At 47.7% G+C, this 26600-nt stretch overlaps 1 protein-coding gene across 5 annotated transcripts; it reads left to right on the forward strand.

The window, feature by feature from the left end:
- Positions 1-1686: 1686 nt before the first annotated feature.
- On the forward strand, positions 1687-26237 carry TFAP2A (transcription factor AP-2 alpha). Of its 5 annotated transcripts, none has more exons than XM_053602962.1 (8): positions 1687-2653; positions 2946-3196; positions 12058-12492; positions 15570-15621; positions 17659-17890; positions 19804-19922; positions 21845-21986; positions 24210-26237. In XM_053602962.1, the coding sequence occupies exons 2-8, from the start codon at positions 3164-3166 to the stop codon at positions 24496-24498; spliced, it is 1302 nt and encodes a 433-aa protein (XP_053458937.1). In that variant the 5' UTR covers positions 1687-2653; positions 2946-3163; the 3' UTR covers positions 24499-26237. The 5 variants fall into 5 exon arrangements, with proteins under 5 accessions (XP_053458937.1, XP_053458936.1, XP_053458935.1 ...); XM_053602965.1 differs by lacking the exons at positions 1687-2653; positions 2946-3196 and adding an exon at positions 9630-9830 and having other exon boundaries at positions 12058-12111; positions 12255-12492; XM_053602961.1 differs by lacking the exons at positions 1687-2653; positions 2946-3196 and adding an exon at positions 7246-7544.
- Positions 26238-26600: the final 363 nt, after the last annotated feature.

Below are 26600 nucleotides of genomic sequence, written 5' to 3' on the forward strand. Positions count from 1 at the left end.
AAAAAGGAACCTAAGGTGGAGGGCTGGGAGGGTATGAAAGAGAGGGAAAGAGTTGTGGAGGTTACAGGGTGGGGTGAAAATAGGACTGCAGTAAAAGCTTCATCCCCATGGAGAGATGACTCCTGCTGCTACCTTTGGACTGATGACTTCAGTAGGGTTATGTGAAACCACAGGCCTTGGAGAGCCTGGCCTCAGCATTAGCTAACGCAGGCAGCTCCGTGCAATCTGACGCCAGGCCATCCTGCCAATTTCTGCTGCTCAGCTCCCCAGCATTGAGTGGTGCCCAGAAAGTTGGAGATATGGTGAGAGTCCCAGGCCCTCTTAGCTGAAGGAACCTGCTTCGTGGTGGCAGTGCCAGGAGTAGCAGAGAACTCTTGCAGCTCTCCCTCACCTCTCCCCACAAAGAAAGCTCCAGGTTTCTTGAATTCTAAGAGACCAGAGACTACACTAAGTGCAGAAGTGGGTCGCCAAGTGCAGTTAATGGCCTTGGGCTGCCAGAACACCTGATGCAGCAGGCTCCCTGGAATGGTTGATGGGATCCTGGGCCCTGATGAGTCTGGGACTCATCTACCCCTTCCTGCCAATCAGGCTTCCTCCGGAGGCAGCCGAGTCCCACTAGTGCCGATCTGGGGTGCAGGTCCAGGTGGAAAGACTCTGGGGAGCAAGGAGGGCGCAAGCCTGTTAGGACCGAGATTCTAATGGGAAGTGGGTGCAATTGGCCAATTTTTAGCTGCGGTGTATCTGAAGGGTGCGTTTAAGGAGGAGGCAATGCTGTTTACATCATCTTGGGTGCTATGAACTCACCCTGGGTGAAGGGCGGTGTAGACCATCCTTCGCAAGGCTCAGCGGCTTTTCTTGAGTGCATGTTGTTGGCCAGGCACTGTGTTTAGCGATTCGCACACATTCTTCAATTGAATTCTCACCAATTGCCCATTTTACAAATAAGGAGACTGAGGTTCCGACAAGTCAAAAACTTCCCGAAGATCGCACAACTGGCATTGTAGATGACAGAGCTGACTGTGGTCCCCAAGTGGACTTATTCCAGAACTAAATTCCAGCTCCCGGCTGGTCCTAAATTCCTCTTCCCTCTACCTCTCTCCCACATTCTCCTCTTGCCCAGCACCTGTACAGGTACAGACTCTCTCTCCTGAGGCCTAGTCTGTTCCACTTCCAACTCACCATGTCCTCCCTGGGCGCCCAGGCTTTGCTTCACACTTCATTCTCAGCTTTGCCTCAGGCCCCCTCCCACCCAAAGTACTTAGGGTAGAGAGATAGAGCTCCTTGCGCCCCACCGGGTCCCTGAAACACCCCGACCGCCCTTTCTAGGCTCAACCTGGCCCTGTAGCCTCCAACTAGGGTTTCACCTGCACAAGGGAGAGGTGGGGCTGTCGAGACCTGAAACCACTGCTCATTCTGAGATCATAGCGCCCCCGCCGGCATCTTGGAGAGCTGCAGGAGCTCCCTTTGCGTGTATCTTGGACTCTGAACAGTTTTCACCATCCATTTGGACAGTCCCGACAAGGCCAGGAATGGTGTAGATGCTCATGAATTTTAAACACCATTTATTTAAATTCTCACCTAAATAAACAAACAAAAAACCCCCACCCACACAAACCCCCCCAAAACATTTTGTTGAGCAAGGTTCTAGGTAGGTCCAAGAAAGTTTCAAACCAACTAAAGAATTGATATGGGGGCAGCAGTCCCTAAGCCCAGGGACGATTAAAATGCTGAAGGGTTTGGGAACTCCACCAAGAGTCATCACGGCACCATCCCTGAGAGTGCCGGGAAGGTGCAAAGGTGCTTGGGCAGGGCTCCAGGATTAGAAGGGGGAGGTTTTGGTCTCGGAGACATGTCTTCTCTACTCCACAGCGTGGAGGTGACCTTTTACACACATTTCCCTGACATGTTAGAGAAGGCGATTTGAAACTGGCTCTTTGTTCATCTTGAAGTTCCCGGACGTCACCCTGGGAGGGTAACTAGGCCTGTTCCAGGCTGCCCAGGCTCAAGCCCAAGACAATTCGATCTCCTGGTCTGCAAAAGGGGGCTGGCACTGTCTCAGGATGAGTTTGGCCCGAGGAAAATCTCACCCTGGCCTACCTCTCGGCCAGGTGTGGCTCCTGGCAGAGGTGAGCTCAGGAGCCCCAAATCCTGTGGCTTCTTTTAAAGCTCCCCTTTAATTAAGAGCAGCGGTGAAATCACTTGCATGATTGTATCAGTCATGGGAAAGCAAATCCTAGCCCAAACCTCAGTTGCCCATACCAGAGCCACCAACAACCCCATTCTCTCTTTAAAAAGTTTTTAATGGAAAAGGAAGCTAGGAAGCCACACAGGAATGGGGGAAGGGCAGGGAATTGTGAAAGTAGGAAGAAGGGGGTAGACTTTTATACAGAAGTGTTGAGAGAGAGAGAGACAGGAAGTTTATCTGTAGGTTATTTGGTTATTTTGCTCTCTATGGTGGGAGGAGACTAAACCTGAAAATCAGAGATGACACAGGATCATGAACGTCTTCAATATTAAGCAATACTTTTTCATCTGCAATCCAACGCCAAAGCGGCCCCGGGGGGAGCAGGATCCGCTAAGGCTGGCAGTGCCCTAAACCTTGTGGGCGGGTGGGAGGTGGGGATGCCAACCCGGCTCTACTGCGTGCGTCCAGGTGCGTGGGGACTCTCAGGTCTTGCTGTTCCCCAACCTCCGACCCTCACCCTTCAGTGGAGACTCCCCCAACCTCAAAGTTCCGAGGGGAGGAGAGCCGTGGAATAAGCGCGTAGATGCCCCATCCCTATAGCGCGAAACCACACGCACGCTCGCATGGCACCCAGCACACTCCGCAGCCAGTCTGCTTCGATTCCCCGGCCAGGGACTGACCGGGAAAGCGGGTTGGGGCTGTTGGGAAAAGCTGGAGCTGATGGCGAGATTGCCGCGGCTATAAATCCATCACTTCCCAGGTCAGCTCCGCGAGGTGCTGGGACTGCAGCTGGCGGAGTGAATTCCTGGGCCAGCGCGCATGCGTCGGCAGGTAGCAAACCAGCTCTTTATGACCAGGTGAGATGTTGGTGAGCAGGTAAAAAAGGAGAATTTGCCCAGGCGATTCCAGGGAGCGGGCCTGGCCGAGCCCTCCAGCCCATGCCCGGCGGTAACCAGTCGCCAGGAGCGCCGAACCGCGATGTCCATACTTGCCAAAATGGGGGACTGGCAGGTACGGGGGTTTGCCTCGCCTAGGGTGGAGGTGGGCGGGGGTGGAGTGGGAGAGGAGGCGGGAGAGGGGGTGGAGGAGAGGAAGCGCGGTGGCCCAGGGCAGGGGAGTAGTAGGTGAGGCGCATCTGGCAGCGCCCAGAAGAGCTCCCGGGAGAGAGTGAAGACAGACAGTGACCGCGGCCCTGGGGGCAAAGCGCGGCGCCCGCGGGGCCCATGCCGGGGAAAGTCCCGCGCACGCTCCACAGGTGGCCCGGGGGTCACTTGTGGTTTGTGCTCCAGCCGTTACCCCACCCCCACCCCTTTTCACCTCAAGTAGAAACTTGGGTGGATGACTAATTCAAGAGAGGGGAGGGCGAAGGGCTGGGGCTGTGGTGAGCTGTGGGAAGGTTCCTGCTAACTGCGCCTTCGGCTTCACCCTAGACCCCTGGATTGCGCGCTGGGGTGCGGTTCTGGTGCACTTGTCTCTTTTGGTGTCTGCAGATTTGGGGGACCAAGAGTATGTGGAGAATATGGTACGGCCCGGATGGCCGGGTCGCGGCGGTGAGCTGTTCTTTTGGGAGATACTGAAGAGAGTTTGCTCAAAGTTTGGTTACCAACTTAGTCTCCCTCCTGACTTGCGTTTTCCGCGCTTGGACTAAGAATGGGTGTATGTGTGGATGATGCGGGTTGAGCCGTCCCGAATTTGCCGGAATCGCTGCCTGTCAAATTTGGCCCTGCTAGGCCGCAGGCTCTCCAGGCTTGGATCCTCTTCTTCCTGAGTACTGGACCTGACCCCAGCCACAGAAGCGTTTGTCCCGCTCTCTCCTTCCAACTTCCATACATTTTTGCTACCGGAAAGAGGGCAGTTCTCGCTAGGTTGATGAGGGTAACAGCCTCTTTCCTGTTACCAATTTCATAATGGGAATGGCTGGGCCCTGTTTTGCCGGAGCAGAGGGAGATGGGGTTAGGATGAGATTCTATGTCCTCTAAAGGCTGTGGAACAGTTTGAACCAAATGCCCTGAACTTCCCAAAGAAAAATCAAGGCCCTGCTCTTCTGAGAGAGTTCTTTCTCTTGTTTCACATTTAGGGCATTAAAAGTAAAGTTCGGAGAAGTCTCGTCTTCACTAGGCTCCCTAGAGTAGAAGAAAGGAAGGAATTTTGCATTTTGGCTTTCTTTTCTCTTGTACTTATTATTTTAAAAAGTGAACTTTTTATATTCCACTCCTTCCAGATAAGCCTCTCTAAATGCAATTTCATCCCCAATATTAGGTTAATTTTGTGGTTTAAGGATGCAAATTCCACACAAACATAAATCCTGGGAATCCACATCTTTTCCACCCTGTCCCTGCCAGGCTCAGACCTCTCTTAAATCTGTTCGGTGGTGGCTGAAAGTTCACAAAGTCCTTGCGTAGCAGCCTTTGGGATTTTCTCCTCAAATCCCTGCGAATTTCGTGAAAAAATTCCCAAGTGGTGAATTCAGTCTGCTACTGGGCCTGCAGTGGGTCCAACTAAGACTTTGAAGCTGGGAGATTGCGGCAGGAAGAGAGGAGGGAGACGGCTCACCGTTGAGCAAGTGGCGGGAGGCCTGGATCTCGGGTGGGGCCAGCGGATTTGGGCCCCGCAGGGGCGGGATCTGCTGGGCTGGTGTTGTCAGGCTCCCGGCTCCCGCTGGGCTGTGACAATCAGGGAAAATAACGTCCTTCTGGCCCCTCGCTGTCCCTTTCTCTCGGTGTACAGCTCTCTCCCACCAAATACTCTTCCCCGGCCGCCCTTTCTACGCCCTTAAGTCCGGCTCTTATCCCAGACCCCTAACCCCAGGCCTGGCGCTGTCGTCCCGGGGTTCTGGCTGGACCGGAGCATTGACATGCAATGGAGCGACTTATCGTGGTAATGACGGTCACACAAACTCAGCACGTCTGGCTCCAGGGGCGACTCCAGCGCTGGCCCAGGTCTTTCATCAGCGCCCACACCGCTGGCGGCGGCACAGAGCCCGCAGGTCTTAATCTGCACCTCAATGGCGCCCTCGGCGGGAATACAACAACAGTTTAGCCTCCGTGGCGATAGTGGAGCCAAAGTTCTTCTGGTCCTGGGGCTGTCAAGACTGGGGAAGGAACGTTGAGATGGGGTTGGAGAGGATGAAGGGACTTCAACACCTGCCCACAAACAGAAGGAAAGAAAGTGAAACTTTGCTCACTGTGGCGACCTCTGCCGTGTATTAAAACCCAGGCCTTGTATTTGGCCTACAGGACACACTCAGGTTGTGGCCGCTGCTGGAAACGTGTTCATCCTTTGGGCTCAGTTTCTGACTGGGAGTCAATGAGCTGTCTGCAGTGAGGCAGCCCCGAGGGGGTCTAGCCTTGGAAATCGATCATTTTCTGGGCAGAGCTTTGAGTCTGAGTTTGGCCCAGGGATTGTGATCACCTTTGGGTTAGGGAAAGGAAGTGCCCAGTATGTAGTGAGGGTTTCTCTCCAGCTCTGAAGCCCCTGGACTGCTCTAGCTTCTCCCTAGCTTTTGGGGGATCTTTGGTCTATTATTCTTAGCTTAGCGAATTGGCAGATTTCTTCTAACGGGGTGTTTGCCCTTCTGCAGCTTTGAGTGTGGGGAGGTCCTCCCTCCTCCTGCCTAGCTTCCACCTGTTAGTGAACACTGGGATTTGCAACATATTCTATCCCTTTGTGGGAATGCACTTTGGAAACCTGTGAGGCCTGGGGAAACAGGCCGAGACAAATCAGAGGTCCTTCCTAGAGCAAATTTGAGGCAAGATCTAGTGTTTTAGGGAGTTTGCAGCATTTAACAGGGAGAAAAAGACGATGGAAACTTTTTTGGAGAACAAACGAGAAAGCTGGGCTAGAGAAATTAATCACTTTGTATTTTAAAGTAGCACATTAGGTCTTCTTTTTTCTTTCTTACTTTTTAAAAATCGCGTAAATATTAGGGAAAGAACCTGGGCAGAATAAGCAGGCCCCTGTATGGAGCCAAAGAGCCTGCCCAGGCCAACCTGGACCAGGGGGTAACTCCAGGGCCTTCCGGTTCCGTATTAGCCGGGCTCTGAGCCGGGAGTGCGCCCGCGTTAGTAACATCTCCAAATCATGAAGGAACTCTTGCTGCTTTAATTAAAAAGGGGAATCTTGGGAAAACTGGAGCAGATTAACACAGCTAAGAGTTGGTTCCCAGTGATTTATTTTGATGCATGCATGAGACGGTATCCAGGCTTGCGAGCATTGCATGTCAACTCCAGAAGAGGTAGTCCGTCTCCACAGGAGTTCTGTATTCCTATCCACCCAGGAAACCTTAGCCCGAAAACCAAGTTGAATCGTCAGTTGGCCCTACCTTCACACAAACGGTAGGAAAATCACTTAACCCCTGGAACTGTCATAGTCACCTCTTCAGGATACAACTTTTATTTTACATGCCGCAATTAAGGGATCTCAAACCTCAGCCGAGCCACCGAAGCCGTTTGGCAGAATCTCCAACCTGGGGGAAAGCGCAAAGCCAGTAAAACTCCCAGGGCACTGCAGCCCGAGGGGGTGGCTGCTGTAAGTGGAGGCGATCTCTTGTTGGACAAAAATCCTGGAGTGACTTCGCCGGTCTTGGTTTGGCGGTTATGTTTAATTGCGAAAGGGATAATGATTTCTAATAAAATTGCACGGGGCCAAAAGGGCAGCTCGGATAGTGGCAGCAGGGGTAGGGAAGAAATGTTAGAAGCCAGGCCCCAGGTGCGGCCACTCGGACCTTGCACAGTGCTGGGCTTAAGCAGAGGGCTTTTCTGGCAAAAAGGCAGCGGGGCGGAGGGGGGGAGGAGAGAGAGGAAGAGAGTGGGGTGGAATTGGGTTGGGGGACGCTGGGGGCAGGGGCGCGCAGCGGAGCTCCGAGAAGGTCTCGTTAGCTAGCAAGCTGGCGTGCGCTCTCAGAGCAAGTTCGCGGCTTGGAGAGGCCTTTATACCTGGATCAGACCGGCCAGCGGCAGATTGTAGCACTGGCGAGCAATTGGACTATTGTTGATATGCTAATGAGGCGATTAGGCTGTTGGTAAAGAGCTGGAAAAGGGAAAAGTTTCTACCATTAGAGGGAGATCTCCGAGCGCACACGGGAGCTCTTTCCCTTCTCCCCTCCTCCTCGCCCTTCTCCTCGCCCTCCTCTTCCTCGCCCTCCTCCTCCTTCTCCTCCTCCTCGTCCTTCTCCTCCTCCTCCTCTTCGTCGCCCTTCCCCTCCTCCTCCTCCTGCGCTCACCGCCTGCAGCCGGCACTTTGCGCTCACCCAGAGAGTAGCTCCACTTGGGTGCGAGGCGGAGAGGGACGTATTGGTTCACCGCGATCCATGAAAATGCTTTGGAAACTGACGGATAATATCAAGTACGAGGACTGCGAGGTAAGTCCTGCGCCGGCTCAGTCATTCTTGCGGCCACAGGCTCCGAGCTCGACCCTCCCTCTCCTTCTCCTCTCCCTGCAGCCGGCTGCGAAAGGCGGGTGGCACAAACTTTCCCCCAGCGTAGCGCTGGTCCCTCCGATTCGCCGGGAAAACGCGGGGGAGAAAGTGGAGAGGGAGAACGTTGACTCTTCCTTCTTCCGTTCCCCTCCTTCGAAGCCCTTGTCCTACTTTACCCCCTTTTTCTGATCAATTTTGGCTGTGCCTGACAGTGAAGCAAACAGACAAGCAAGGGTTTTTGAGCAATTGCTGGCAATTGGGCACGCGCCTGTGCACTCCGCATGTCTCTTCAGCGGGATTGTGAGGGCCCAAGTCACCAAAAGGAGAAAGGAAAGAGAAAACCCTTTTCCTTCTTTAACTTCCTTTCTCCTCTTTAATGTTCCCTCTTCTATTCATTCATTCTTTTCTTTCTTCCTTTCTTTCTAAAGGAGGTTCTCTTCCCGGATTTGGAGAAGGGAACAAACACTTTGCTCTGAGCTGGGTTGTAGTTCCCTATATGCATTCAACTTCGGGGTACCGATTTCGGTTGTGGGGCTCGCTCCAGATCCTCTGTGCTTCAAGAAGTTCTGGGCAGCTTCTCCCTCCGAGGTACAGGGTCACGCACCCCAAGCTGTGTATGTACGTGTGCAGGGGAGCGCGTGCTGCGCAGAGCCTGCTGGCGGTGGAGTGGGGGAGACCAGCTCCTGCACCCACCCAGAGCGACCGTGGGAACCTTGGCGCTGCTGCGGACCACCTCTGATGCCGCCAGCGGGACGGCCACAGAGTGCGCCTCTTTGGAACCGATTTTAAAATCCTGGGTCTCCAAAGCGCGTCTTCTTAGGGCAGCCGCGGAGGCCCTTGCGTGACCAGTCCGCCCACAGGAGGCCCTGGGAACGGTTACAACTCGCACTGAAATGAGCCGGAGTCTGAAGCAGGGAGTGTGGGGAAGGGAGATTATTTAAATGAATAGATGACAGTTTCGGCTTTTGGTAATTTTTTTTCTCCTTTAGCATTTGGAGCTGGGAGTGTTAGAGAGAGAGGTCTGTGTGCTGGCGCAGCGGTCGGGGTCTCGACTTCACTTGAAATCAGAAACTGGGTTTATGTGAATGAAGTGTCACCCATTCCCTCCTCCCTTTTCTTGCTTTAGACTATTTTAAATCTTCTCCTTTCAGGCCCCTTTTCGACTCCACCCCCCAATACTGTAGATGAGACTCGGGGTGACATCCCACGGGTACCAGTGCTTCGCTAGGGGCTCCTGTCCCACGTGGGGAGGAGCTGAAAGACCCCACGTCAGACCGGTAGCTTTGTTTTTGAAGCTGGGGGGGAGGGAGGCAAGTCGGAATGAAACCGAGTCCCTTCACAGGGTGCGGGTTTGAGCTTTGGTCCGAGGCTCTGGCATTTCACTTGGAGAGGCCGAAACCCAACTCTAGGTGTTGGTGCCTTGGGCAGGCGGAGTGCGGACCTCCACCGGTCTCTAAGCACCTACGGGACGCGGGAGGGGTCGCGGAGGCTGAAGTTGCTTCCCCGGGGGGACCCTGTGGGGCTTGTGTGAATGTGTGTGTGAGACCAAAAAGATAAGAGAGGAAGAGGAGAAAAAAGTCAAGGCTATTCTAACAACTCTGGCGACCGCCAGCAAGCGCCAGAGCGGGGATTTCGGGTTTCCGAGCTGGCTTGGGGCAGTCTGATTGTGCCGGGCTCTGCAGCGACACGCCGGAGGCGAGGAGCCACTTGTTCCGACAACCCAGCGGGCAGACTGGCAGCCGCGGCACGCTGGGAGAGCTAGCCGTGTCATCCGGGGGGGCGTCGGGCGGGAGTGGTTCAGCCAGTCCGACGAGTTTGTGCCGGGTGCCCGAGCCCGTGCCGGCGGCGCCCGGGTTGGGCCGCCTCCCGTCTGTGCGCTCCCGGGGCCGCATCCCGGCTCCCTCTCTCGGTTTCCCGGCTCAGGAGAGCCGAGGGCAGAGCAGCAGCGGCCGAAAGGCGCACTGCCCCAGTGTCCGAAGGAAGCTCAAGAGGAGGCCGAGGACAGGGCCAGCGGAGCGGGCGGGCCGGTCCCGGGAGGGTTGCCGGGTCATGGAGGAGCCGCGTTGCAGCGGGCAGCCGAGTCCGGAGTCCCAGTCCAGGCTGCGGAGCGGAGGAGCCCCGGGCCGGAGAGGGTCGGGAAGCGCCTCCCGCGCACAGAGCCCTGTGAATGCCCAGACGCGGTCCCCAGCAGCTCCTGTCCGCTACGCACGACCCCCGCCGCATCCCGAGGTCTGCCCCAGCCTTTTAGGTCTGATTGTCCGTGCTCGCTTCCTCTCCCCTTCCTCCTCCCCCGCGGCCTCCCCCTCCGTGAGCTCCGGCTCGGCCCCCTCCCCTCCCCCTCCCTTCCTCCCTCCCTCTTTCCCTCCCTTCCTCCTCTCGGGCTCTCCCTCCTTCCCTCCCTCCTCTCTCCCTACTCCCGGCTCCTCTCCCTTGCCCACACTTTCTTTCTCACACACTCACGCAGACACATTCTCCCTCTTGGCGCTCTCTCCCTCGGTCTCCCTCTCTCCCTCTTTCTCTTTCACTTTTGCATGCCCTGCAACCTTTTAAAATGTAGCCCCTTCCCTGTGATTCGCCAGACGCCGCGCCGCGGCCCCCCGCGCGCTCGCCCGCTCCCTCTCTCGCCGGCTTTTTGTCTCTCGCGCTCGCTCTCCCCACCTCCGATTTGCTACACTGAGACTCCCGTCAATGGACTGCATTGAGAGCCGGCTCCGGCGCGAGTTGCCTCTCCGCTTCACGCTCGATTTCCAGGCATTCTTCCCTTATTAAGTATTCGTGTAATATTAATAGTCATGAATATCTGCTATTAGGAGGCTCCAGGAACGCTGCCCAGCGCGGTTATTAGAAGCTCAAGCGAAGCCGCCGCTAAGAAAAGAGGGGGAGACACGGATTAAGGAACACGCACGCATACACACACTCACACCACTTTTTCCTTTTTGGGGTTTTTTCATTTTTAAAAGAACTTTGAATCATAACCAGTCACGGCAGGATAGAAACCGTGGGTTCGACCAGCTGAAGGCGCCGCGCGAATCGGCGGTTCAAGTTCGGATGGATCCGAGCCGGGCTCCCGCGCTCGGGGGAGCGTCGGCGCCGTGACCGGAGTCCTGGGTGGCGCGGGGCTTTCGGCGCCTTTTGTGTGGGGCACGCTCGGGCGGCGGGGCAGCCGGGCGCACCAGGCTTGCTTGTTTTTTTCCACCCTGACTCGTTACCCCAGACTCTTCGCAGATGTTAGTTCACAGTTTTTCAGCTATGGTGAGTCCCACCCCCACCCCCATCCCTGTTTCCTTAGGAATTCTCTTTTGGAAACCTGGTGCTGCAGAGCTGCCCGAGACTTCGGGTTTCTGGCCTCGGTTTCCTTCAGGACACCCCGTCCATTTGCATTTCCCCCCTTTCCTCCGTTCTCTCGTTCTTTTCCATCCCTGAATCCAATGCATTGCCATCCCCTAGTCCCCGCTCTACCTCTCCGCGCACGCAGACCTACCTCGCCGCTGCTTCCCAAGGCGTGTTTCTCGCCCCGTTCATCTTTATTTCCTCGAGTCTTCACTTGCTCCCGAGATGTTCTCAACATTTGATGCTTACTCTGTCTGCAGGAAAATCGTAGCCCGGTGTGCCCCTTACCCTCGGGGCCTGTGGCTGAACCTCCAAGGGTTCGAATTCCCTGGAAGCAACTCGGTTCGCTTGTTTTGCAAGCGAATTGCAATAGAGGAACACAAAGTCAGGCGTTTCTTCTGCCCTTTGGGGCTGGGGTGGAAGGGGCGGGGGCCTCAGCCTAGGGGTGCACCTTTCTCTTTTGAACCCACTAAGGCTGAATCTTTCTATTTTAAACCTTGACTTGACGTCCCTCTTTCCTCGTCCGTATCATAAATCGACTCTGTCGAGAAACAGGCTCCTAACTGAGGAAACGGAAAAGACAGACCCCCATCCTGCAGTTAAAACCTTCTTTAAGCTGGTAATTTAAACGTGTTTTCATTACAGCCTGCAAAATATGTTTTTATTTAAATAGCCATGAAAGGGTAATAGTCTTTGAAGAACGTTTATGATTTTTTTTCTCCAAATAAATGAAAGAGTGTAAACAATAACGCAGTGGCAGACAGGTTCAAATCCAGGGGAAAAGAAAAAGGCCTCTTTTGCAGTTTAATATTTAGTAGGAACTTTAATTTGGCTTAAAAGAGGTTTCACGCTGCAGTTCAACCGGCTGTATTCCAGGAGACCTTTTTCTATCTTTTCCCCCCTTTGAAAGAAACGCCTAAGGAAAAATCTCTTGTGCCTCTACATTTACACAGTCTAATTTCTCTGTGTTTTTTGGAAAGGCCTATTTCACTTCTGGGATATTTTCTGAAATGAACAACTTAGAGCTGATTTTTATTTTCCTGAGGCCTGACGACAGGAGCGGGCAATTTTGTGTGGACAGCTGTAGCTCTCCGCCTGATACCTCTTTTGCCTTGCTCTCTTCCAGGACCGTCACGACGGCACCAGCAACGGGACGGCACGGTTGCCCCAGCTGGGCACTGTAGGTCAATCTCCCTACACGAGCGCCCCGCCGCTGTCCCACACCCCCAATGCCGACTTCCAGCCTCCCTACTTCCCCCCGCCCTACCAGCCTATCTACCCTCAGTCGCAAGATCCTTACTCCCACGTCAACGACCCCTACAGCCTGAACCCCCTACATGCCCAGCCGCAGCCGCAGCACCCAGGCTGGCCCGGCCAGAGGCAGAGCCAGGAATCTGGGCTCCTGCACACGCACCGGGGGCTGCCCCACCAGCTGTCAGGCCTGGATCCTCGCAGGGACTACCGGCGGCACGAGGACCTCCTGCACGGCCCACACGGGCTTGGCTCAGGACTCGGAGACCTCCCGATCCACTCCTTACCTCACGCCATCGAGGATGTCCCGGTAAGAGGCCGTGCGGGCCGCGCGCGAGGGGATGCAGCCCCGACTCACCTACCCCCGGAGAGAAGAGATGGGGAACTTATAGGCCGGCTGGTGGGCCGGGGTTTTCCTCAATGATGTCTTCTTTTAAAAACATTTTATTTTATTGGGGAAGGGGACGTTTTGAAGAGCCAAATTAAGAAATTAAAAAAGTAGTTTGGAGTTCTGCCTCCAGAACAATGGTTCCTGGAGCTCCCTCAAACAATGCCTGCTGAATTGTTTCTGAACCACTTCCACCAGCACAGAAATAAATCAGGCAAATGTCACAATATCTTCCCCTCTCAACGACAGTAAACTGTTTCAATTGCGAGTGTATCTAATTCCACCTCTGAGTCTGGTGTGGGAATCTCTCCTTTTGGGAAAGATCTTAAATTAACCAAACGAACTCATTAAAAGCCTTCGAAATGTAAGAGAAAGTGTAAAAGACATACTAAGAAAATCATTTTAACCAGATTTTATAAGCACTAGTGAAATCTAGAAGTTATGCATACACCCTATTCTGATTAAAGAGAAGTAAGTAGCAAATCCAAGCAGGGGACATTAAAATGCAGCCTTCTTCTCTTCCTAGGGGTGCTAAGTGTGACCTCATAAATCATTAGCTCGGTTCCCAACGCCTCTCAGAACCTGCTACACCCCATATTAAATTAAATGTTTTGAGACTATTGGGTAATATGTTGAGTTCTAATTCAGTTATCAATAAGCGCTGTTTAAAATAATTTCTAAATAAGCATGGCATTAGCACATTTACTATTTACAATGCAAACCAGGCTATTGATAATATGAAAACACTTTCTGAAATCAAACTTAAACCAGCATCTCTTGCTTCAATTCTGTATTTATGGTTTCCTCACAACCTTCCTGAAATGGAATTAGAGCAAGCCAATAATTTTATGAAAGCTGTAAAGGCTTCTGTTAAAGCTGCTTTTCTTTAGAGAGGAAATGTATCTGGATGTGATTTTTGTTAAAATGCTATTTCAAATTACTGCATCAAATATTGCAGTGGTATGTCCGTTGACAGTTTAATGATTACTACATTAGATTGTAAGGAAAATGGTCAAATGAACTTACCTGTTTGCTTGGTGAATTTAAAACATTATTTAAGTTCCATAGGAAAATAGGAAATTTATTACATCTTTCATTTAGCCCACTTAATCACTGAAATTGGTTGGTTGTGTTTAGCAGCCCTTGCATGGAAAGTAGGAAAGTGGGCACTTGATCAGTGTAAGGTTTTGTAAGCAGTGTGAGTATGAGGTCACACTTACATGCCTTTATAAACTTATAGCTTAGTGCAGTTTTAGAAATAAAAAATGAGGGGAGCAATATTTTATAACAGCAATTTTAAAATGAACTAGAAGTTAGAATCACTTTAGTTCCCTTTCCCAGAGTCTCTGAATCCTTTTCCTTGCCTGCTCTTTGGAAATAATTGAATTGCAAAATACTTTTGCAAGCTTTTCGAACTACTATGAATTAGAATTGCTCTACTTTGCAAAAATTCCAGGGTGGCTGGTGTGAATTCTTAATACTTATATAACCACTCTTCTTGGTGATATTGCTCAGTAGGAAAAATTAACTGGAATATTAAATAAAAACAAGAAAACTCAGTTGCTGCTCTTCCTTCTCCCTCCCCCACCTTTAAAGATAAAAATCTTTCAAAGGAATGTGGGTCAAGAAAAAGGTTGTTTTCAATTTTTTCTATTGCTGCAACAATTAACCTTTAATAAGAATGACTGCTTAATATTTAAGAAATTCAAATGAATAGTGAAAATTATTTAATCATTAATATCTCAGTGGGGTTTTAAAGTTAACAGTCTTTATATATGGACAAGGTCTAGAAATAACACAAATAAAAGTATTATGCCACACTACATTTACTTTATGGGTTTAGGGTGCATGCATAAAGGGATCATATTTCCCCATATAGTTAAAACACAAGAACTGCAGCAGTAGTCATTTCTGAACATTTCTCAATTTAATTATACTTAAATCCAGAAGCACTTTAGGCAAGTTACAAATGAGAGCATTGAGTATAATAAAACCTGTAATAAAGCAACTTAGTACCATCCACCCGGAATCATTGCGATCAGGCACAATTAACAGGAGCATAAATCCAAGACAGAATGGAAAATGTTCGAATCAGTATTATTGTTGGACAAAGACTAGAGAAGGAAGTAATAGTTTTTTAAATGGTAATGCCCGTGTTTGGTAACGATTGCAAAATCTTCTATCTCAGCAGCCCTGGTGCTAATTTGTAAACACAGCCAGACATTATATTGCCTGTCAGTTTCTGCATTAGAAAACATGATTTCATTTTACTTTCTAATCACGTTTTGACTCTAGCACTCACACGTATACCCATCCATCTGTAAAAAAAAAAAAACAGAGAGAAAGAAAACCCCCCATACCTACAAACCTGCTTCTGGACAACAGGAAAGCAATCTCAAAGGTTTTTTGTTTTTAATCATTTTCATATTCCTGCCACATCTGGCTTAGGCAGTAGTCTTTTAAAAAATTTGGAGATTTCCATAAGTAAAGGTGTGTAGGTGTGTGTATATGCCTTTGCTCTTTATTACATCACCTAAACATTTTCCCAACACCCTCCTGTTAATCCCACCTCCATCATTTCTATTGTTTTTTTCTGGCTTTTGCTGCCTGAACATAAAAACTGTTGAAAGTTGAAAGCTGCTGGGGCACCAAAGTAAAGCTGAGTGCATTTTCAAATGTTGGCCTAACTGTGAGAAAGATTAGGTGCTCCAAAACTTGATTTCCAAATAAAGTTTTATTCCCTACACCAACCCCTTTCAAACGTGGATTATTTGCTGGGGTTGGAGAGGAGAAATTGGCCATGGATGTTCAGTGAAACCTCTTGAGTTGCAAAGCCCCAAATTCCAATAAGCCAAGAAGAGATGTTTATATATAAATGTCATTATAACAGGAGGGGGAATTTCAGTTCTACACCTTTCCCTCCCTCCATCTTGCAGGGAATATTCATTTCCTTTTGTTTTGATTATACACTTACATCCATGTGTATCCTTTTGTTGCAGCACGTAGAAGACCCAGGTATTAACATCCCAGATCAAACTGTAATTAAGAAAGGTAAGCCATTTCCTTCTGCATTCCAAGCATGTCCTTACAGGCAGAGTGCTATTTAAAAGAACTTGCAGAGCTGTTTTTATTTTTTTCAAATAGGATTTCCTAAAGGCTCGAATTAGCACATAGATAGACATAGGAGAGGGATGCTTAAATAATCAGCTTTCAGTATGCTGGTAATGGCAACAAGCTAGCTTTGTTCTGATTCATGATTTGATCATTTAATTTAGTTTAATGATTATTTGGACAAACATGAAATGTTTAATAGTTGAAGTGATTTGCAAACATTTCAATTCTGAAAACAGATTAGTTAATTCATTGTGTGAACTGCAGTTAAGGCCATAAGGGTTAAGAAATGTATAATACTGAAATAGTACAAATAATTTAATATTAATATAAGGACACTTGACAAAAGCACTCAACAGAGAAAAACCCCTTTCATGTTCTTAAAATTAGTTTCTTGTTAGCTGTTTCCGTTTAAGTGTTTTAAAACTTCATGAATTAGGTTAACAAAAATTTAGCTTTGGTTAAAATTAGCATCTTGAAGATGTCAGGATTATTAGCATACTTGTTCAGAGCAGAAATTGTTAGAAAAATGTCAAGTGATTTGGATGACTTTGTAATTTGTATTCTGTTTAGTGAGTAGAAATAAAGTTTACAATAATTGCTATTCACTCTGCTAGCAGCTTTTTTTTTTTTTTTTTTGATTATAGTGGCAATGTAACATTTCAGGATACTAGGCACCACAAGAGGACGATGCTATATAAAACTGTTCTCATTTCTAACCCCAATCAGTATATTGTTAGCTAGTTTAAAGTTTCATTTTTGCATCTGTGAAGACTTTGTCACATCAAATTAGATGTGCAAGGGATAAATCTTAAGAGATGCTCTTTCCAAGTCGACATGATAATTGGCTCTTTTATTAGTAATCTCTCAAGAGTTCGTTTAACTCCTATTGTCTCTATTAGCCTCCCCAGAGCTATTAATGTCACAAGTGATCTATCCAAAACCTAGAGCCCCTCACTTCCCGGTATGTCTAGAATATCCCCATTAAAGAACTCATGATGAGTCCCGCGATGAGAGTATGAGAATGTGCATATTATTATATGTCTCTCCAAGTGGAATTTTAAAGTACAAATGCAGACTGTGAGTTGTGAATGTATCTGTGCATTGGTGTTGAGAATATAACACATTAGTATACTTTCTGCTGGTCTTGAATTTTTTCTAACATTGGTGGGTCTAACAATAACGAGCGTAAGATTTTAACTAGTAAGAATATATCCACTCGCCCTTCCCAAAGAAGGCGCGTAAACCTGTTAAGTATTTGTCAACAAAAGGGCACACTGCTGGTATTCTACTATAGGCCTGTTCCTCATTTCCTACCCCAGTTCAAAACTGAGCTTGTAGCATATCTCCAAAACTGAGAGCATAAGGATGGGCCTATTTATCAGATGGACGAGATGTGTGTGGTGTGAACCCAGCACAACAGAATCCACCACATCCCGGCGGGGTGCCTTAACTGAAAGGCTCATTAATAAGCTGCTTTAGCCGTCTAAACTGTTGGCTGATTTTAATAATAGGTCTTTGGAGCAATTTTTCCCCATTACTAAATCTCTCACCCGGCAAACCTCCCAAAGTACACATAACTTGCTCTCGGTTTGCAAATGTGACACCTCCCCCCACCCTGCTCCTGCACCTCGTCTGGGGCTCACTTCGGATGCTCAGAGCCATGCTGAGAGCCGAAGGGGTTACAATTCCACCACCCATCTCTAGATCCTTTGCAAAGGGGCAGAAACTCAGGTTGCCTGTTGGCCGCCGGGCGAGGCAGAGGCTTGATTTCGAGGGAGGGAATAGAGCCCGGACTAGGAGGGGAAATGAGAAAACCGGAAAAAGATCTACAGAATCTCAGAACCGGACAGGAAGGAAAGTGGGGGCTACCGCCCAAGCTTCGAAGCCGGCCCTGGGGTGAGAGCAGAGGTCGGGCAGGATTTGGGGATGGGGCTTCTCGACGCCCACATACAGCCTCCCCGTCTGTCTCCGCAGGCCCCGTGTCCCTGTCCAAGTCCAACAGTAATGCCGTTTCCGCCATCCCTATTAACAAGGACAACCTCTTCGGCGGCGTGGTGAACCCCAACGAAGTCTTCTGTTCAGTTCCGGGTCGCCTCTCGCTCCTCAGCTCCACCTCGAAGTACAAGGTCACGGTGGCGGAAGTGCAGCGGCGCCTCTCGCCACCCGAGTGTCTCAACGCGTCGCTGCTGGGCGGAGTGCTCCGGAGGTGAGGCCCGGCTTGGCATGGCCCCACCCGCCCCGCCCCGAGGCCGGGGGAGATATTGCGCCTGCGCCAGGGCGGTGGCGGCCACGCAAAGAAGCCTCGCGCTGCGGCCCTCCCTTCTCGGGAAAAGAAAGAGGCGGGGAGAAGAGCTTAGAGCTGAGTGGGTGGAATCTGGGGGCGGGGCGGGCCGGGCCGCCCCGGGCCGCGCCTGCGCTGTCCGCAGCCGTCATGCGCGCTCCGGGTTTCTGGTGCGCGCCCTGTCTTCCGCGCACGCCCCTTCCGCGCGCACGCGCACTGCTCTCCTTCCCCTGCTCAGTCCCGGCGGTCGCAGCCGCGGGGCGCAGTGCAGCCGCCTTTTTTGTCTTCACGCGTACCTTGCAAGCCCGGGAAAAGTTCTTCTCAGGCTCCTCGCTTTGGCTTACCTGTGTAGGATCTCCAACAGTACCTGGCTGTAACTTGTGTAGAGTCTTAGGAGAATGGTTTTTAACCAAAAGAAGAGAATAGTTTCCGCTCGAGTTCGCTCGCACGCAGTTGCTCCCTGGTCACTGTCACAGCCCTACCCGCCCAACACCCCCAGCCATCACTCCCTCCACCTCCCGTGCTGAAAGCTCTCGCATTTGATGGTTCCAGGTTACCATTTGATGGGTTCCTGATGTGTGCCAGGCCAGGTGCAAGGCAGGTTTACGTGCATTATGTAGTTGCTACCAATGAAAGGTGCCTGTTAAATACATAAGCAAATATCTTTCCCTCACCCCTACGAGGTCGCAATGATTGAGTAGGTAAGATTGTGTAAGGGTCAGCAAAGTAAAGCACCTTCCCTCAGGGAAGGTTTTTCCCTGCTTGTGGGCTTCCTTCTAGGATTCCACCCATTGTGAATTGTGGGGCTTGTGTTGAATTTACCACGATAATATGTTTATTCTTTTTTTCTTAGTTCTCCTTAAATAGTGCCAAGAACGACATTGTTTTTACTTTTATTTATTTGCCTATCTAGTTATACACCCACGGTGGAACTCTGGTGGGTATATCCCATACAAAGCCTACAAGGGTCATTTTTTGGAAGGTTTTGACAACAACCATTTTAATCTTCCTCCTTTTGTAATCTTTCACTGACTGACAAAGATCTTTTCTCTGCCCTCTGCTTTTTCCTCCCCTTCCCCCATCCCCAATATTGAAGACTGTTTACCTAGGGGAGTATAATCTAATCCACACAATTAAAGAGCACTTGAGTAGGGAATAAAATCTGAAATTAATTAATTTGCCGTTTTATTTAAACAATTTATCTTAACCACTTTCTGGTTATTGGAGTCTATTTAGACATCTGTTTAGAACTGGCTCCATTGTCTCTGAAATCAGTGAAATTTTTAGAGGCTGATATCAGCCTTTGACATTTCCAGTTAGGCTGGTGTAAACAGTTGGTGAAATGAATTTCCCATTGGAGCTAAAGCTAGAGGAAGAAACATGAGAGTGATGATAACTTTGGTTACTCTGAACAACCTAACAGCAGATCTTGCAAAGACAATTTAAAGACCCCATTGGGATTTGTGTGATTGTAACAGCAGGGAAAATATACAGTAATCAGTTGAACTCAAGAATACCTCAAACCCTAGAGATCAGAGCTGTTTGTTTGTTTGTGGTTCTTTTTTAGAGAGTTGGAAAATCAAAACCTTTCAACGTGCCAGAAAAGTTGCAATAATAGCTGAAGGGTGGAGTGCTTTACAGTCTAACAGGCATTTATCTCCTATAATCTTTCTGTACCATTTTTTCTTAGGCTCCCTTTCTTTAAATTTCTTGGGGGCCATATTTCTTAATTTTTTAAAGCACATTTTAGGAAGCTTTCACAATGATTTTTTTTTTTAATGTGATGCAGAACAACCAGTGTTTTCTAACTCCCTTTCTTGCATATATTTGTGAAACAGGGCGAAGTCTAAAAATGGAGGAAGATCTTTAAGAGAAAAACTGGACAAAATAGGATTAAATCTGCCAGCAGGGAGACGTAAAGCTGCCAATGTTACACTGCTTACATCACTAGTGGAGGGTAAGCAGACCTGATTGCTAACTAGAAGGGAACTGCCTTCTGGGAAAATGGATAATATTTAGTGGCCAGATGTTTGGTTGTATTTTGTATCAATTGGGCAGTTTTCATCTTTCCAGAGAATATAGCTGGAATTGAAGGTAATACTTGCATGGCAAAAAAAAACTATTTGCATATACTCCTATTCTTCTTCCTTCTTACCCTCTACCACAAAATTATACCTCCCCAGTCCAGTTCTGACCTGAACAATGCACAAATTGAAGAACTGCACATTCTCTGAGTTCCTGTCTCCTTTAAAGAGCTCAGCGGTAAATCACTTAAGTTATTCTGACATCTGCATTTGAGAAATGCGTGACCATTACTTCCTGAATTAATTTGGGAATCTTTGACCTGCATCCTGATTTAAGACCATCCTGAAAGCTCAGGGTTATATTCCCTTTTTGGTTTTTATTTTCCCAAACATATGCTTCCTTATCTCAAAAACTGTGCTTCTCTCCTGGAGGGGAAGAAAGTGAGCGATTTTTACTTTGGATTGTTTGGATATGGAAAGAAAAAAGAAATATAAACATTGCAAAGTTTCTCACAGCAGTTTTTAGCACACATACACTCTTTCAAGCTCCTCAAAGCAAAAAGCCAAACCTTGTCCTCCTCACTCTTAGCTCTAGATAAACTGTCACCAGAATCCACTCAATATTCCTTCTTCCTCTAGATTCCTAAATTTTTCTGTACAAAATGGGCTTAAGTTTGGGTGAATTGGAATAAACGTATCTCTATTGTGGTTTTTAGTGTGTGTATGTGTGTGTGTGTGTGCGTGTCCCATTGTAAATGTCTCATGCTGATAGGAAAAAAGCCACTGAAAAGTACAGAGCCAGATTTAAAAATTAGCATTTATATTTAACGAAGGCATTTTATCTTATTTATCTCTTGTATTTGAAGAAATATATTTTAATTCAAGTTCTAACTTTGTAAAATACTTTTTAAAAAAGGTATACAGCTCTGTATTTGAGGAGGAATAAATTCCATTCATTAATGGAGTCAAAGATGATAATATACTTATTGAAAAAATTGGCAATTGTTCAGTCTTAGAAACTCATCGACAGTAGCATTATATTAAAAATAATAACAGTACAGAGGGAACCCACTATACATACCCCAAAAGAATTATATGCCAAGGACATGGTAGTAGTGGCTTACAGTGTAGCGTGAGAGTTAGTCTGGGTTTGGGGGTTGAGTGCTGTAGCAGGAGGCAGTTTCTGGAGAACTGTTATTGTTTGTGATCCGCTCCATTTTATGGAAACAAGCTCTGCGGAGAGGGCTTTGATGCTCTAATTGGCGCATGCGTTCTTCCGGAGCTGGAGCTAATGGCAGGAAGCCCTGCAGTAAAAACCAACTGGTTCAGGAAATTAAAACCAAAGATTTGAAAATCAACAACACAGACAGACTCAGTGGAGTGACCCTCAAATCCTCTTGGTTAATCGGTTTGGATGAACAGATAATTATATGTGATCAAGTTAAAATGTAAACCCTCGGTTATTCCCTTGCAGAAAAGCTCAAGGAGTAAATATGAATATCATTTATGAATGTGTTGATAGGTGTGAAGTTAGAATTAGAATACAGGAAACATTTTAAAAGAAAATTTGGGGAAATGTCATTGGGGTAGAAGATGAGACGGGATGTTAGTGGGTGGGATTTACATTTTTAAGTCATCTTGGCCTTCTAGGACAAGTGGTTGGGTTTTTTTCCTGATAAATGCATCCACCAGATCCTACTGAGAAGGAAATAAAATGCATGAAATGAGAAAACAAGTAGTTTGTGTTGCCTTTGACATCTGGGCTAGGGAAATGAGGGAGTTGAGAGTGGGGAGGAGGTTTGGATCCCCACTCTTTATTCTCTTCCACTGGCTCCCTATTCTCACCTCTTGCCAGGAGAAGCTGTCCACCTAGCCAGGGACTTTGGGTACGTGTGTGAAACCGAATTTCCTGCCAAAGCAGTAGCTGAATTTCTCAACCGACAACATTCCGATCCCAATGAGCAAGTGACAAGAAAAAACATGCTTCTGGCTACAAAGTAAGGCATTTACCTCTGCGGGGTCTCTGGTATCTCAGTGTCAAGAGAAACAAAAATTGTTTTTGCTCTTCCTTTTTTCCTCTTTCTCTTTGTGTTAATCAGCTTTGTTGCTGCAAATATTGAAGTTACAACAAAATCTTATAAACTGTAATCCATGCTGGGCAAGGTGGAGCATGCCTGTAGTCCCAGCTACTCTGGAGGCTGAGGCTGGAGGATTGCTTGAGCCCAGGAGTTTGAGACCAGACTGGGCAACATAACAAAACCCTTAAAAAACATAACAAAGTAAGCTCGGCGCCTGTGGCTCGAGCGGCTAAGGCGCCAGCCGCATACACCTGAGCTGACAGGTTCGAATCCAGCCTGGGCCTGCCAAACAACAATGACGGCTGCAACCAAAAAATAGCCGGGTGTTGTGGCAGGAGAATTGCTTTAGCCCAGGAGTTTGAGGTTACTGTGAGCTGTGATGTCACGGTACTCTACCCAGGGTGACAGCTTGAGGCTCTGTCTCAAAAAATAAAAGAAAAAACCAAACATAATAAAGTAAATCATAATCTATGTTAAAAGGGAGATATGGGTGGGACTGTTAGTGTGCTCCCATCTTTACCCTCTCATCTGTTCTACCTTCTTTCTCTCTCTTGTATTTTATTGATGTGTTTGGGCATAGTGTGTAGGGGGTGTTAGTTGAAGCTGAGGGTAGATTCGTGTCTGTGTTTCAGAAAGACAAGAATCAAATCCTCTAGAGGTAGCAGTCTTGCTTGCCTATACCAGTTTTTTTCTCATATCAATATGTTCTCCAAGGGCAAGGATTAAGTAGTGGCCTGAAAAATGTGCAACTCAGAAGCTGTCCTAGTTTTAACCCTAATCCTTATTTCTATTTCTCCCTCCTCAAAAGTCATACACACACACACACACACACACACAGGCACCACACCTCACATAAGTTTTTAGCCTACAGGCAAGATGTCAAATAGGTTTCAAAATGGCCCAAGTTATATTCCCACCGGTGTCTGGGCTGAATAGGCTTCTCCAGGTGGTGTGTGAAAAGAAAATGACTGTTTTGATATGTTTTCTGGAAATTAAAAGCCTTGTTTAGAAGCCCTTAATTATCAAAGTTGATGTCAGAGGAGGGCATGGAACCAGAGGGCAAAAGCTGAGGCCTTGAGTGGGACCCTGTTTCTGGCCTGGAGACATCAGCTGGTCCTGGAGTGGGGAGCCAGCCAGTGGTCTTCACTCTTCCTTCTCCCCACCCCCACTGCCCCATGAAGGGGCCCAGCTAGTTCTTTCTTCCAGATTCAAGGACAGAGCTTCCTGTGTATAGGCCTCATCTGCCTGTATTTCTGACTTTACAAGACCTTTTCTGAAATTTCAACTATTCCTTTGGCTTTCTAAGCACACTCATATTCACAATTTCCCTAAAGAATCTTATTGTGAGGTATGTAAGAAAAGAGGAGGACTAGGAAATTGAAATGTTTATTTCTTCTTCCCAAATACCATCTTGAATTATCTTAAACTAACATATTTATTGTGCCTTTTTTCCCCATCAAAGGAAGAAGAGAATGCCTTTTTTTTTAAAGGCAAATAATCCCAAGCAAAGTTTTGCCTTTCTGTCCAAATTCAGCCAATTTGATTTGAAGGTGAATGAATGGAAACTCCATTCCACAAAGTGGTGGTGAGGTCTCTTAGAGGAGCAGGGAAGAGGGGTTGCTACAATATTTTGAATAGGAAAGCTAATGGCTGCATGGCAGTGGCCAGATGCTTGTGTTTCTCTCTTTCTCTCTTCTGGTCTATTTACCTTCTCTTTCGTTCTCTTCCAACCTTTGAAATATTTTCCTGTGTCTAGGATTTTTTTTTTTTTTTTGCTTTTGGCCGGGGCTGGGTTTGAACCCGCCACCTCTGGCATATGGGACCTGTGCCCTACTCCTTTGAGCCACAGGCCCCGCCCTAGGAATTTTGGTGTAAGGGAGAAAGGTGGATAGAAGTTTGGCATGGTTGGGGTGTGAGAGAGAGTGTGTCATTTGTGGTGGTCTGATGGTCATACATTAAAGTAGAAAAGACTGGTCCTCCCAGTGTGTGGCCACACACTTTGTCTCTGTGGCCTTAGGTCATGTCAGGTGCCCGCAGGATCCAGGCAGAGGTAACTTCAGGGAGAGAGGTTTTCTCTTTGCTTCTGGAGCTGCGTAAAAGGGACCTCATGCCTGTCTCTTCTCTGCTCCACTTGTGCTGCAGACAGATATGCAAAGAGTTCACCGACCTGCTGGCTCAGGACCGATCTCCCCTGGGGAACTCACGGCCCAACCCCATCCTGGAGCCCGGCATCCAGAGCTGCTTGACCCACTTCAACCTCATCTCCCACGGCTTCGGCAGCCCCGCCGTGTGCGCCGCGGTCACAGCCCTGCAGAACTATCTCACTGAGGCCCTCAAGGCCATGGACAAAATGTACCTCAGCAGCAACCCCAACAACCACACGGACAACAGCGCCAAAAGCAGTGACAAAGAGGAGAAGCACAGAAAGTGAGGCTCTCCTCCCGCCCCGGCCCCTCCCACGCCTCACCGGCCCTCCTGCGCCCACCCACCGCCACCCGGCGGCTGACAGCTCGGGGATCAGCAACCCTTTCTGCTGCTGCTACTGCTGCTGCCGCTGCCGCTGCCGCCGCCGCTGCCCTTCGGTCCTGCTGAGTCTCGGGGACTGCTCTCTCTCGACTGTCAGTGGGGCAGCGGGGCAGCCGCCGCCGACTCAGCCTCAACTTCCCCGTCGGCACCCACACCCCTTTGCCCTCAAGTGGAGCCTAAGAGAACAGAACAGGCCGTGAAGCCAGCAAATAAAAGTTCTGTCCAGTTTGTGAACCTTTTTTAAAGAAAAAAACCCAACAAATCAACAAAAAATTTAAAAACCTTTTTTCTAAAAAAAAGAACGTAAAAAAAATAAAAAAAAATTATATGAGCTTCATGGGACTGATTCACCACCTTCCCTTACATATTTCAGTTCAGATTGTAGCCATACTTTAAAGAAAAGCAAAAAGGATAATGACATTTTTATCAGTATTGTGAATACACTTGAACACAAAACACGAAGTTCCATGTCATGTCTTCAGTTGTAGAAGTTTTTCCTCTTCAAGGTAAAGCGACCAACTTGAACTTTCTCTGGCAACACGATTCAGTTCTATAAGGGAATCAGTGTTCACGTCTCTGTATATATTTATTTATGTGTAATTTAATGGGAATTGTAAATATGGTGAGTCTGTTTTAAACCTTTTTTTTTTTTTTTATTTATCTGGTGATCTCGTTTACCTCTTGTTTAGTGGGTCTTGAATCTTCCCTATTAGTTCTTCATGTGGTTCATGGTACTTATTTAGAAATCCAAGGTTTGGGGGATTTATTTTTTCTCTGGGATTCATGAATTTAGCCCTGTTGTAGCATGTTAAAGGCGGCAATGAAACAGCTGGACAAATAAAAAAATAAAATTTTATATATAATTAGTATTATTACATTTAGCTTTTCATTGAACTGAAAGAAAAAATGTGATATTGGACCCTGGAAAGATTTTTAAACTCTAGTGGTTTGGTAACCCTTCTATGTATTGTAGGGAGAAAAAGAAAGTTTATTTTACTCCAATGTTCTCCCTTAAAAGCATCATTTGAGCAATAATTGAATATTGTCTTTAAAACCGAGGGTTAGGGAATTGTCCTCTCTTTCTCTTTCTTCTCTTTTTTGTTCAAAAAACTTCAAACATTTGGGACCACCTGGCATTCTGTATTTTCACTGGCCATGTTGGAAGCAGTTCTAGTTGTATTGTATTGAGTTGTGCTGGCAGTAGTTTCCATGCCTGTCAATGTATCATAGTCCTTTGTTGCCCAGATAAATAAATATTTGATACGCTTTATGTCGATATTTTTTTTTTTTTATTCAGTGGCTGTCTTTACCCAGGCGTATTTTTGTTCTTGGCAGTATTTTTTATTCAGTATGGTTACAGTAATTGAGTTTAACTCTCCCTTGGCAATTGCTCCTTGCAATAAGCAGCTGAACCCATTGTTTCCCTCAAGTATAATAAAAACTTACTTTCAACTTGGAGTTCAGAGCAGGGTATCATTTAGATATTCCACTGAGTCTGTATTCAGACAAATGACACAATAAAACCCAATGTATTCTTTTGGATAAAAGATTGTTTGTACTGCTAAAGGAATGACATACTGTCTTTTCCTTACTAGAAACATTAATTTTATTATTACAAATAAAGTTTTATTTTATTTATGTTGATACTTTAGGTTTTCATTTGTGTTTTGGAAACCAAAATATAAAACCCTCAGAATCAAATGTTAAGGATGACAAGGAAGATGGAGAACAGAAGAACAGAAGAGCCTTTCCCCCAAGTCTTACCCCCCCTTGCATAACTACTTTGGAATTTGTCTCAGAGGATAACTGAGATTTAAATTGTTAGCTCATTAGCACAAAGGAAATACCCACTTCAACGTTCACTTGCTAGCTCAGGCTACTCTGTGGCTAAGATGTAAATAAGCTAAGACTAGCTCTAGTTTTCTGGGAAGAGAAAAGGAATAGTGGCAGAAATATTTGTGGAGCAGAGAAAGAGAGGGCAAATTACCCCTCTCCCCATTTATTTTA

The sequence above is a fragment of the Nycticebus coucang genome, chromosome 9 (genome assembly GCF_027406575.1).
Source record: "Nycticebus coucang isolate mNycCou1 chromosome 9, mNycCou1.pri, whole genome shotgun sequence".
Classification (NCBI taxonomy): Eukaryota; Metazoa; Chordata; class Mammalia; order Primates; family Lorisidae; genus Nycticebus; species Nycticebus coucang.

What these genes read in the sequence shown, in the direction of transcription:
- TFAP2A (XM_053602960.1), top strand. Translation starts at nt 9,651, where the DNA reads ATGGAGGAGCCGCGTTGCAGCGGGCAGCCGAGTCCGGAGTCCCAGTCC. An exon ending in GACCCCCGCCGCATCCCGAG is followed by an intron (nt 9,831 to 12,057) that starts GTCTGCCCCAGC and finishes GCTCTCTTCCAG; the next exon opens with GACCGTCACGACGGCACCAG. An exon ending in CTGGGCGGAGTGCTCCGGAG is followed by an intron (nt 17,891 to 19,803) that starts GTGAGGCCCGGC and finishes TTTGTGAAACAG; the next exon opens with GGCGAAGTCTAAAAATGGAG.